Here is a 13019-nt window from a genome sequence, read left to right as displayed (position 1 = left end):
ATATATCATTATTTGAAGGAATGGTTTTCTTCTAGTGTCTCCTATAGGGTTGCCTTTACAAATTTTCTCACCTTTATGAATTTTCTGACCCTCGTGACCCCTCCAAGTTTCTTGACAAGATAACTCATAAGCTTCAAAAAGCTTGAGAGGGTCAGCGCCAGAGAGGTTGTAAGGGCCATTTATCATGCTCCTGGCCCTCGTGACCCTCATGAATGTAGAACAAAAAATTATACCAGCCTAATCCTTGTGGCCCTCAGGCCCAAATGTCGCCTGAAACTTTCAGCGTTACTTCAACACTATTTCTCCACAACATTACGTAGACGGATAATTCCATAAATTATCAAATGAACGGAAATGAATTTTCCAGTAAACATTTCATCACCTCATAATTGATTTTTTGCTCTAATTTGAGCGTTGATTTCATGATAACAGCAGTCCTGTTGATTTTTCCATTTTTCAAGTGCCTGAAAAAATCGTAAATCTGCTGAGAGACCACTTTAAAATCCGGAATCAACATTTCCCGAGTACTTAGTATGCGGTGCAAATGGCAACGAGAGTGAGGGAGGAAATGTGAACGAGGGAGAGCTCCGCGGTTTCGACGAGGGAGAAGGGAGCTATAACCCAGGCATTCTCGGTGCATGTATGTGGGACAAAACGATAACTAGGGGAAAAAAAGTTGCGAGTGCAAAGTTGAAGGAGATCTAAGAACGGTTTGTTGTCAGTGTAAGAAGATCATGGTGTTAGCTGCTTTGTGACATCAAAAGGCTGACAATGAGCGGGGAAATTTTCCCCTGAAAATACCTGGGACGATTATATTTCCAGTGTTTCAGAGTCAAAACCTGATGTTCAAATAATTCTGGGAAGCAATAAAAACGTGGAAAAATACGATATTATTTATTTATTTTTAACGCGATTTACCGCAAGGGGTTCGCGACTGGCCATCGCCTGAAGGCTTTCAGCCTGGTGTTTACAGAGATATTTAGTTGAATGTTGTGATAATGTACCGGGTACAATCGAGAAAAAATACGATATTGTCAATTTATTGAAAGACAAAATAATTATGAAGCCCTGAATCTGAAGATGTTCGACTAGACTGTTGGGACTTTTTCCGAGAGGTGGCGTCACTTGTCTCGTTTGCTCCAGCCTTCCGCGATGCACCATCACGCTCCGATATAGCCATCACATTTTTATAAACAATTATAAAGGATTATCACTGGAATTGCATGTGAGAAAAATTGAGTAATTGTGCATATGCGAGGAAATAATGAGATAGTAATGAGGAATGTATACCCTACGATCAGATGGATCCGTATCAATCAGCAGCATCGAATTTACAATTTCAATTCTTAAATGAAATTGTGATTGCAGTATACAATCCCAATGGAACTGGAAGTTGTATTTTTTGTAGTTCTTGCAACATCTTAGCTCTATCGTTTTGATATACTTGGGGGAATCCCGCAGAATGTGGTTAAAATTTTCTTCTAGATGACCACAAGAGCATTTATGCTGTATTAGTATGATTAGAACGAGCTCTAGTGATCCAAACAATCTTATCTCTAGATAATGGGAAGACCCATTTGAGACTTCACGGAGAGAAATATTCAATGAAAATTCCGGAGCGAAATGTGGTCGTAGGAAATTTTACGGAACTGTCACGGAATTTTTCCGGAGCGTTCCGTAATTTTTATCTGAATCTCCTGTGAAAAATTACGATACCGTCACTTAAATTTTCTGAGTCGATTCCGTAATCGGTGAGCGAATTGTGAGTTCCGTTATTTTTACTGAACATTTCTCTCCGTGTTGAAAGTCTCAATTTGAGACCGAAAAATCTCTATTTGATCCTTTCGAAAATCTCAACTTGCGATTTTTGAAACTCAACACAAGAATTTTTTTTGCGCCTAGAAAAATCCTGACTCCCCCTCAACTTTTACATATTCCATTTATTTCTATTCCTCTCTTTCCATATTATAATAGCAGCTGATAACACATCCGCTCGATCATAACCTCCTTCCAATACCATAAAATTTCCCTCCAAAAACCGAATCCATTAATTTCTAACAAGTATTTTATTTTATTTTATTTTTAACGGAATCCGTTGCAAGCCCGAGAGCTTGCAACTGGCCATCGTCCGAAAAATATTTTCTTGAGACAAGTAAATTTTCTTCAATTGCTTAATTCTCTCAGGCATCTCAACTCACATGACCCGAGAAAGGCCCCATGCTTTAAAATATTCTTCTGCTCAAGAATGATTTTGTCGCAAATGAACTTAATTAAATCGCGTAGAAGAATCGTCAATCTTCTAGTCTTTATTGTTTTCATGACTTTTTCGTTATGCACTTCCACTATTGCAATATGTAAAATATTCATGACGTAACGCGGAACGATAGTGATGAATGAAAATTTATTCGAATTCCGTGAGGTGCACACATTCCGAGATTTAAGCCAGTGAAAATAATTTACTTCTCTCAAGAAAATATGTTTCAGATATTAGAAATTTTTTTTCTCAGTGTAGATAATGAAAAGGTCTCACAGGTATTTCCACAGATCGATACTAATTTCATTTACAAGGCATTTTGTCAACTTCAATTTCCCAAAAAAAGGTGAGTGCGTCGGTTACCAAAAAAAAAAACCTCAGAATATGTAGTGCGGGAGGATGAAATGATGGGTCAGTGTGGAAGCAGTACGCGTGATAGTAGAACAACGACAATCTGAGGGTGAGTTTGAGGTACATACGAGCGTCACAGAGTGTTTTGTTCGCGCGCGATGAGCGCGTCGCCATAGCGACCGGCGGTTGTTTATTATTGCGTCCAGAGAGCAGTTAAAGGGTGGCGGCCCGGTGGGTGGTGGGGGCGCAGAGGGGGATGAGGTTTTTGAGTGAAGGGGTCAAAAGGGCTAGACGCAATGTGCTGATCAGCCTGGGTAGAGTCGCGAGGGGAAAAGTTTGTTAGTGGGAGAAGATGCGGAGGGGCAGGGCTGATCGGACGTGAGAGAGAAAGCGAAAAATAGCGGAAGAGAGAGAGAGAGAGAGTGAGAGTGTGAGGGCGAAGAGGGAGGGGGTGCAAAGCCCGGTGGCCGACCACACGAGCCCGAAAAACACATTCGCTTGCCGAACCCCAGCGCGGTAATGAGAGTTCGATAAAGCGCTGTTACCAGTTTGACGTCAGGCGATTTTTCACTCCGGGTAACATCTACTCAACGTGGGGATTGTAAAACCCGCGGGCAGGGATTTTTTCATTCATTATGGTTCTCATGGACTAGGTCAAACGGGAGTCATCGATTTTGTAGATTTTTTTATTGTTATTTTACGTCGCTTCGACCCGGTCACGTCAATCTGATCAATAATTTGCCAGAAAAATGAAAAAAACGTGAATTTTGCAGAACACTGATATTTTTTTTATTACCACGGACATGAGCTTTGATTGATTTCAATGATTTCACATGATTCCATCGTGATCCCAGATTGATTCAATCACAGAGTGGCCCCTTGACTTTGGGAGTGAGCACCCCTCGTTAAGTCACTTTATAATTAGCTTATAAAAAAAACATAGTGTGAACTAATAAAATAATGAATATTATTGATCATTTTTTTGTGTGTTATAATTTCGCCATGTTCATAATTTTTTTCCTCAAAATCCCATTTCGAAGTTGTCCCCTCCCACATCATTCAACCAATTATGAAAATATTCAACTGATAAATATGTATTCGTTCATGAGAGAGCAACAAATAGAATCGAAGGCTAATTGCGTGGACAAGAAATTAATATCAGCTCTCCTTTTTTATCGACTTTGCATACATCAACGTGATTTTTTGTCGACCATCAGGAAAAAGGTAAGTCTGTCATTTTTGCTTCAAGCAGATCCCCATATGACGGAAGAGTTCAACTTTTTCTTACCAAGGACGAGTTCTACATACATTTCGTGCTATAATTTCAAATACATCATGTGAAGATGCGACGAGTCCAGCCGTAGTTGTTCGGCCAAGCACGAGGGGAGTATACGTTCCGTCCCTGAGGTGCGTAGTTGTTCGGATCAATTTGGAATATATTCGTTTCTCTTGTATTAACATGGGATTGAGTGATTCGATTCCGGCGTGTCGAAATGAGTGCTGAATCCGGTAGCTGAGTGGATTTTTTTTTTTAAATCTTTTTAAATACGGCTCATTTGACCAATTAACAAGCGATTGTTTTGCAACAAGTTTGGGATTTCAACAAATTTTTTATACATTTTTACCCGTTAGGGGGAGACAACTCCCATAGAATTTCTAGAGAATTCCAACAGAATTTTCTATTAAATTATTTCATACGAGAAACTGGGGAAATTACGACAAGGAATTCCTTTAGAAAATGTCGCAATAAATCAATTTCAAAATTTCAGTAAAAACTCACTGAAATTCAATCACGATGCTGGTGGGCATAAGGATGCAGACGAAAATGACGACTTTTGTCGTTTTCACAGCATTCCTAGTCATTTCCATGTCCACTGAAATCTCAGGAAATGATGGAGATGTATTACAACGCACCATGCCAGCCTACACTATCGCCAAAAATGCCCATTTACTCCCAGCTTCGAGCAGATGTCGATATCAATTGGAAAAGTTGAGGGAAGGTATTGACGATCGCAAGTTGTGGAGTTTACGAAGTAAGAACCCATCGTATTTTTTATATTACCTCATACCTGATATAATACCTGCGTGGGGCAATAAGCGTCGCTTACGACTTCTTTTACTACTACCTTGAAATGCGAACGGCCAATAAATACTTTTTCAAAGTCATTCATTGTATTCTTTGCATATTCAATTAATACGCGACATTCAACTTTTTGTTCTTACGACTCACCTTCATGTCATCTGCATCGCTAAGAATAATAAAATACAAAAATAATTGAGCATTGTCCCACGAAAAAAGGGGCGCCGATATTTTTCATTGAAAACATTATTTCTCGTTCTTTGGGAAAGACGTACGGATCAGCAGATAAAAAATCATGAGGGTCTGAATTTTTTGATAATTTTAAGAAATTCTTTTTCTTCCTTTGATCGCCCACTCAATGAGCGCAGCGCCATTCATTTTCGTTTTTATATATTTTATAACCCGTCTTTCGTGATCCTTATTCTGCCCTTGTGACCCTCATGACCTTTATTCTGACCGTCATGACCCTTATGGCCCTTATTCTGACCCTCATGAACTTCATTTTGACCCTCAAGCCCCTTACTTTGACCCTCACAACCCTTACATTGACCCAAGTGACCTTTATTTTTGGAGTCGGAATTTCGAGTACCAAATTTTCATCACCAGAAGTCCATTTGGATTTTCATAATATAGAGAAATAATAATAACCATTGGAGAAAGCACTTCCAGATTGGTAGAATAAACTATTCCATGAAGTATTAAAAAAATCATGATTTCAGTGTTGGATGCCAGTGGAGCGCCAAAGCCCGGTTTCGTTTACGGAAATAATTTTTGGATAGGATCACAATCCCAGTGCCACGATACTAACAACCCCGAGCCTGTAGTACTGAACCCTAAGTACATGGAGAATATTACCTTGTACAGAAATCCAGAGGAGGAAACTCCACCTTATCTCGTGCATTATTTCGCTGCCAAGTTCACGCATAACGGTACCGTGCAGTACCAGGAAAGACTATTTGATGAGGTAAAAAAAATTCAATCATTTGTTTATTCAGATCGAAAGAATCTCATCAATAACAATAGGACACCCCTTACGTTTCACCCCCTCCCCTCCCCCCAGCGATCGACAGACGAAACACCTCAACTCGAAGAGCCAATCGTTAAAAATAAGAGGATAAAATTTTTTTATTTTCGCTTGGTCGGTGAACGTGGGGGATTATAAACTGTAATTTCTCGAAGAGGAATAAAACTGCATCTGGTAGATAAATCTGTACATCTCGTCAGGCAAGACTCGAAAAATCCCATTATTGAACAGAGAGAAATGTAAATTTCCCAAATAATTGCGCTCGAAAGAAAAATGAAGGAAAAGTTCGTCCTCGCATGGTAAAGAAAGAGATTTCTTAAATCTATAATACACATTTTATTGAAAATTCAAGCTTTCATTGAAAAATCAATGATTGTTTAACATGAAAAATCCAATTGTCTTGAATTTTCAAGATGAATGAGAAATTTAGTGAACGTATTCATTTGAAATTGAATTCAAACTCACAACATGGAAAATTCAGATGACGGCCGAAAAAATTTAATAGAAAAACCTATCGAATTCGTTAGAAAATTCTATTGAATTTCTATTGAACTGTTCTATTGAGATATTTTCTATAGAATTTCCTCGGCTCAAATTTTCCAAGTTTTTTCGTTTGATCTTCTTGATGAGAAGAAAAGAAAAATAAAATGAAAAAAACTTGGAAAATTTGAGGCGAGCAAATTCTATAGAAAATATGTGAAAAGAATAAGTTATATAGAAAAATCGAATTCTGTGGAGTTTTTCTATTAAATGTTTTCTATTGAAGATGTCAAAATAGAATCAGCCAAAAACTAACAGAAAGTTTAATAGAAATTCAATAGAATTTTCTACCGAATTCGATAGGTTTTTCTATTAAATTTTTTCGTGCGTGTGTGACTGAAATTTCAGTCACAAGAAAAATCTAATTGTGTTTGTTAAATTTCAGAAACTCGTTTTATCTGTGTGATTACAGGATGTCATAGTATTGGGATTATGTTTACCTGATATATGTCGTAGCGAGCAACTGAGTACGATATTAGAAAAGATCTTTAGAGAAAGAGAACTATCAATTGGTAACTTATACAGCATGGACTTCACTCTTCTGACCGTCAAGGATCTCAGAAATGACCCGATGTACGTGAATTGGCGAGTCATTGCTACAGGGTACGGATCCATATATTCTGATGTTTGAATAATGCAGTTCATCCTGAATTACCATTGCACACATTTACTTACGCTAAACCGGTTTGGTTTTTATCGATAGGGTTATCCTGCTAGTGACGCTATTGATGGTTATTATTGGTACGTGTTATGATCTTCGGGTCCATCAGAAACGACTTGAGAGAAATAAATTATGCGGTCCTGGTGAGTGAATGTCTATAAACATATAATTCCCATATGACCCCCATATGCCTTATTCTGACCCTTGTGGCCCTCATTCTGACCCTCATATACTCTGACGCTAATTTCATTTCGAGTACCAAATTTTCATCACCAGAAGTCGATTAGGATTTTCATAATATAGAGAGATATATAGGGACCCTTATTTCGGCTCTTATGACCCTAAGCTTCTGACCCTCATGATCCTTATTTGGATCCTTAATCTGACCCTCATTATAAACCTCTGATCCTTGTGACCCTCATTTAGACCTTTGATCTGACCCTTTGACCCTTTGATCTGACGCTTATTATTGATATTTGCCATCTTTCAGGTCCGAAATTGAACGTGGAAAATGGTGGCCCTTCGAATCCGCCTCCGCCTGTCAGTCGTCCTAGTGCAGTTGGAGCAGTAGTATTATCTTTCTCGGCTTACACAAATTCAAAATTCATCTTCGATACGTCCGACAAACGAGAAATGACCTGTCTAGATGGTCTCAGATTTTTCAGTATGGGATGGGTTCTAATAGTCCATACAGTGTTGTATGGATTTAAAGCAACTGGTATGACCATTTCTTTTGTGTTATTTTCTGCTTTTCTTTCTTTCCATAACTTACTGTTCATGTATATTCATTTTCTACTTCTTTTCCGAAATTCTTCTGGGAACGCCTTTTCCTTTCTTCCCCTCCTGGAAATAACCCTTTTCTCCGAAGACCAAAAACATAATTTTAATAGATTTACAATCTGTTAGATAACAGCAGATGGCAATATAGATTGGGCATGGAATTAGTATCGCAGATAATCAGTAATGGCTCTTTGTCTGTGGACACGTTTTTCTTTTTGAGTGGATTCTTAGTCGCATACATTTTTCTGAAGACTAACAAGCCGAATGCTGACAAACCACCGAAAGGATTTCAATTAACAGAACTGATCGAGGCAACTGTGAAACGATTCATCAGGTATTTGTGGACTTTTGTATCTTGTTTACGCGAAATTTATTGAAAATACGTGATGCATTTGATATTACTTCAATGCAATTCTTGTTTCGAACATATTTGTTCGGCATAAATCTCTGTTTATGGGATTATCAGGGAAAGCCATATCCGTAAATTATAATTACCCCTTTAAATTATTAAGTAGTCAATTCGTTAATATCACTCTTAAATTTTAATTGCTCGACGTTCGATGGGATCGAACTAGGTGGATGCAACCTAGTTCCATCCAGGCATCACCCCACTTCTCGCCATTTTGCAGTGGTGTGCCTGCGCCACAGGGCTTTCCTGGTAGCGCACTAACACACTTGGGCACCCCCCACTCTCTTCACATCGATACGTCTCGGGTACTTGGCACTGCAACGGGTCAAATTTCGCCGTGGAGTCTCCACCATTGTTATATCGTTATGCATATCGAACCCTCGGATACGTTCGATCATCTTGACGACCCATACGCTACCGCGTATCTCGATAGATGTCTTCCATTTTTTTCTCCATTCATCTGCGTATTTACCGTTTTCCTTTCAGACTTACACCACCCTACCTGATGGTCATCGGTTTCGCAGAAATGGCTGGTGGGTATTTCAATCTGACGTCCCAATTTTCCACATATGACAAACTACAAGAATCTTGTTCTCAAAATTGGTGGGCAAATTTGCTCTACATTAATAACATCCCACCATTCATTGACGTAACAGTAAGTGGCAATTTTTTTTCTTTCTCAACTTTTCTGTCCCTGAAAATAATTACTGCAAATAGTATATTTTATTTTGCAGTGCCTCAGTTGGAGTTGGTACCTATCAGATGATATGCAATTTTTCATAGTCGCCACAATTCTGTTACTGATCTCCAGAAAGTGAGAAAAAAAATCTCTTCATACATGTTACTGATTTTTTAATTTTGTTCTCTTTCCTTCAAATATTCAGATATTTGTACACCTCCGTGGGGATTTCCGTTATAATCATCCTCTCGTCACTCACAATCACAGGATATACAGTCTACACTACAGAATACGTCCCCACGTGAGTGAAAAAATTACTGTTTGATTGTTTTCTGGTGATCTGCGATTTACTCATTCAATCTCCGGATATTCTCTTAACAGTATAGAAGAACTTTTTCATTCTCTGACCGGTGTATACGCACTACCATGGCTTCGTATAGGTCCTTACATGGTTGGATTAGGTACAAGCTACTTGGTCCTCAAAATGAAGAATAAGGTCAACTTAAATAAGGTAATTATCCGATCCGCATTTGTGAAAAATACTTCGAGTTAAATTTTCTCTCAACTATATTTAAAGATGTCCAAGTACTTCGTTCAGATTAACGACTTTTTTCAAAGTAAGATTTCAGTTTTATCAAAAATCTTGCTATTCCCATACACTGATAGAATGATTCATTTATTCCAAACGAGATTCGTTAACTATTAACGAATATTCATTTGGTCATATTCACCTCCACCATTCGTTAATAGTTAACGAATGGTTCACTTGAATGGCCAAAGTCAAGTCAATCAAGCCTCCTCAAATATACATTCGTTAACTATTAACGAATATTCATTTGGTCATATTCACCTCCACCATTCGTTAATAGTTAACGAATGGTTCACTTGAATGGCCAAAGTCAAGTCAATCAAGCCTCCTCAAATATACATTCGTTAACTATTAACGAATGAACATTTGGCGGGACCGAATAGACCCTAACCCCCAACCAAAATCCATTCGTTAACTTAAGTAACTTAAATAAGGTAATTATCCGATCCGCATTTGTGAAAAATACTTCGAGTTAAATTTTCTCTCAACTATATTTAAAGATGTCCAAGTACTTCGTTCAGATTAACAACTTTTTTCAAAGTAAGATTTCAGTTTTATCGAAAATCTTGCTATTCCCATACACTGATAGAATGATTCATTTATTCCAAACGAGATTCGTTAACTATTAACGAATGGTAGAGGTGAATATGACCAAATGAATATTCGTTAATAGTTAACGAATGGTTCACTTGAATGGCGAAAGTCAAGTCAATCAAGCCTCCTCAAATATACATTCGTTAACTATTAACGAATGAACATTTGGTGGGACCGAATAGACCCTAACCCCCAACCAAAATCCATTCGTTAACTTAAATAACTTAAATAAGGTAATTATCCGATCCGCATTTGTGAAAAATACTTCGAGTTAAATTTTCTCTCAACTATATTTAAAGATGTCCAAGTACTTCGTTCAGATTAGCAACTTTTTTCCAAGTAAGATTTCAGTTTTATCAAAAATGTTGCTATTCCCATACACTGATAGAATGATTCATTTATTCCAAATGAGATTCGTTAACTATGAACGAATGGTAGAGGTGAATATGACCAAATGAATATTCGTTAATAGTTAACGAATGGTTCACTTGAATGGCGAAAGTCAAGTCAATCAAGCCTCCTCAAACATACATTCGTTAACTATTAACGAATGAACATTTGGTGGGACCGAATAGACCCTAACCCCCAACCAAAATCCATTCGTTAACAATAACTAATCCGATCTACCAGTGTACTTTTCCGGATTTGTTATTTGTTGAATCCATTTTTTTCGGGGATTTCTTCAATGAATATTGTGAATAATATTCTGTTTTGAATTTCTTCTTTAGAAAACCGTCTGGTTATTATGGACACTTGGTGCCGCTTGCAATATTGTTGCCGTCTTCGGGTTATACGACAGAAAATTCTATTTCTCCCCCATCCCGGCAGCCATTTTTGTCGCCGTATTTCGAACACTTTGGTCCATTGGTGTTGGATGGATTGTATTTGCATGTTTGAATAATTATGGCGGTGAGCTTCACATTCCAATCATGAACTTTAATTTTTTCAATTTCTCATTCATTCGTCTGCTTCCCAGGAATTATCAATTCATTGCTCTCTTTCAAAGCATGGATGCCAGGGAGTAAGCTGACGTATTGCGCTTACCTCCTGAATCCCCTGATCATACAAAGCTACTATTTGAGCGGCGAGCTACCCCTTCACGTCGACTTCATACCAAACGTAAGTCTCCATCGCTGCGGATCGATATCTCGTGCGATTTTCCTATTTTCTTTTTGGAACATAAAAATTTGGAAAAGTTCCAGTTGTAGAATATTCACTGGAAAATAGTGTCTGAGATTGAGACATTAAGACCTGTATTCTAAATATTCTAGGTGTCTTAGTCAAGGGTCTTTTGTGTCAAACCTACTTGACTGTGACTTGACCTTGTCAATGTCGGGCCAGAGTTGGGCCAATGTCGGGTCATGGTTGGACCAATGTCGGGCCATTGTTGGGCTAATTGCGGGCCAGGATTGGACCAATGTTGGCCCAGGGTTGGGTCAATGTGGGCCCAGGGTCGGACCAATGTCGGCCCAAGATTGGCTCCCTAATAATGCTACAATTTCCAAGAAAATAATGCGATGGCCACTAGTTTCAAAATCGACTGAAATAACATCCAAACGAATATTTTAAGCGATAATTTAAAAGATTTCGATGATTATTTTTTGAATAATCGTGGAAAAACTCGGAAAAAAAAGCTCACATACATACGGACATGATCTAAAAACAGCATATTCGAACTTCTGAGATCAAAATTAGTCATCCTGACCCAAAAAAATTTAAATTTTAGATTTGACGAAAACAATGCTTCAACTCGGAAGCAAAAATAGTAAAATAATTGATAATCTAAATCAAGAGGTCTTGAAAGCACTCAGTTTTCTCGTGTATTGCACCAAATTGAAGAAAATATCTGTCCGCGGTTTCTTCGATTAGCACAATTGATGACAATCTGTATCTCTTTTCAGCTGGTTCTCTTCTTGGGATTTATCGCCTCCACTTTCATCTTTGCATACATACACACACTGCTGTTCGAAATGCCCTATATGAACCTTATAAAACTTTATTATATGGCGCGGAGGAAGACTTGACGTTATTCACATTACATATTTCAATGAGATGTACAATGCAGTAAAAATAAACGTCACTATTTGAACTGAAAAATTACGAGTGGAAACAATTGTCCGGGAGAGGGAGATCAATGAAAACATATTGACGACGCTGATTCGTGTCGTTGATAGTCTACGAGCTGCCCTAGATAAAGTAATTAACTAGTGCAATAATAACAAGTTCAGACTGAGTGCTGGCGAATCCATATTTTACGTAGGGGAGAGCGGAACGAAAAACGAAACGTTTGTGATCCACTTTAAATATTGATATCTTTGTTCATAATAAACAGAGGTATTGGGATTTTGGACGGATAAATGTTCCACTTTGCCCCCACCTTCCTCTATATAAAATCAATGGTTTCACAGATGACTGTACACGAAGATAAATTAACTATTGCTTATAAGCAATAGTTAACTATTAATAATTAACTATTAATAATTAACTATTCCATATAAGCAATGTTGGGTGTTGAAAATAGCAACTAGTCTCGGATAGATCAATTCCGTGATGAAAAATTTCATCAGCCTCAAGTAATTCCGCCGATTTGCTGGGTGGCCCGTACTGCCCCCCCCCGTGAAGCCCTATTATCGTCTGGAAGATACTCTCTCGAGCCAAGAGAATCACGAGAGGATGTAGACGAGATGGGTCAGCACAGGAAACTCCGGAAACTCCCTATCAGCGCCTCGGAATCTGTGCTCTGTCAGCACTCCCCGCTCTTACACTCCAAATAGAGACCGCGAGGGGACGGATATGCGGCAAGAGCTACGATCCTACCGATTTCTTTTTCATTCATTTCTTTCCGTCCGCCGAAACGGAGCAGCTCCAGAAAAAGAATGTTCCACACTACCGCTCCCAACCACTGCGGAAAATAACCGAAGATCTATTGCATTGTGATGAATTTGTGCATCCTCATAGTCTTTTGTTTGTGTACAATGAGAGTGAGGAGAGGAGACAGAGAGAGAGAGTGAGAGAGAGAGAGAGCGAGAGAGAGTGAGAGAGAGAGAGAGAGAGAGAG

At 38.4% G+C, this 13019-nt stretch overlaps 1 protein-coding gene across 1 annotated transcript; it reads left to right on the top strand.

Moving 5' to 3' along the window:
* Nucleotides 1–3939: 3939 nt before the first annotated feature.
* LOC107039601 (nose resistant to fluoxetine protein 6) lies at nucleotides 3940–12058 on the top strand. Its single transcript, XM_015259314.1, has 14 exons — nucleotides 3940–4012; nucleotides 4375–4638; nucleotides 5405–5649; nucleotides 6662–6852; nucleotides 6953–7053; nucleotides 7401–7628; nucleotides 7817–8024; nucleotides 8586–8754; nucleotides 8834–8913; nucleotides 8984–9079; nucleotides 9160–9289; nucleotides 10690–10870; nucleotides 10938–11080; nucleotides 11863–12058. Exons 2-14 carry the CDS (start codon nucleotides 4401–4403, stop codon nucleotides 11983–11985), a joined length of 2133 nt encoding a protein of 710 aa, XP_015114800.1. The 5' UTR covers nucleotides 3940–4012; nucleotides 4375–4400; the 3' UTR covers nucleotides 11986–12058.
* The last annotated feature ends 961 nt before the right edge of the window (nucleotides 12059–13019 follow it).

The sequence above is a fragment of the Diachasma alloeum genome, unplaced genomic scaffold (assembly GCF_001412515.2).
Source record: "Diachasma alloeum isolate Michigan unplaced genomic scaffold, Dall2.0 Dall_scaffold_00302, whole genome shotgun sequence".
In the NCBI taxonomy this organism is placed as follows: domain Eukaryota; kingdom Metazoa; phylum Arthropoda; class Insecta; order Hymenoptera; family Braconidae; genus Diachasma; species Diachasma alloeum.
Note: the sequence above shows the minus strand (reverse complement) of the source record. Positions and strands in the feature narration are given on the sequence as shown.

Coding starts and splice junctions, on each gene's coding strand:
- LOC107039601 (XM_015259314.1), top strand. CDS start 4,401: ATGCTGGTGGGCATAAGGATGCAGACGAAAATGACGACTTTTGTCGTT. Junction 7,054..7,400: donor AAATAAATTATGCGGTCCTG/GTGAGTGAATGT, acceptor GCCATCTTTCAG/GTCCGAAATTGAACGTGGAA. Junction 7,629..7,816: donor GTATGGATTTAAAGCAACTG/GTATGACCATTT, acceptor ACAATCTGTTAG/ATAACAGCAGATGGCAATAT.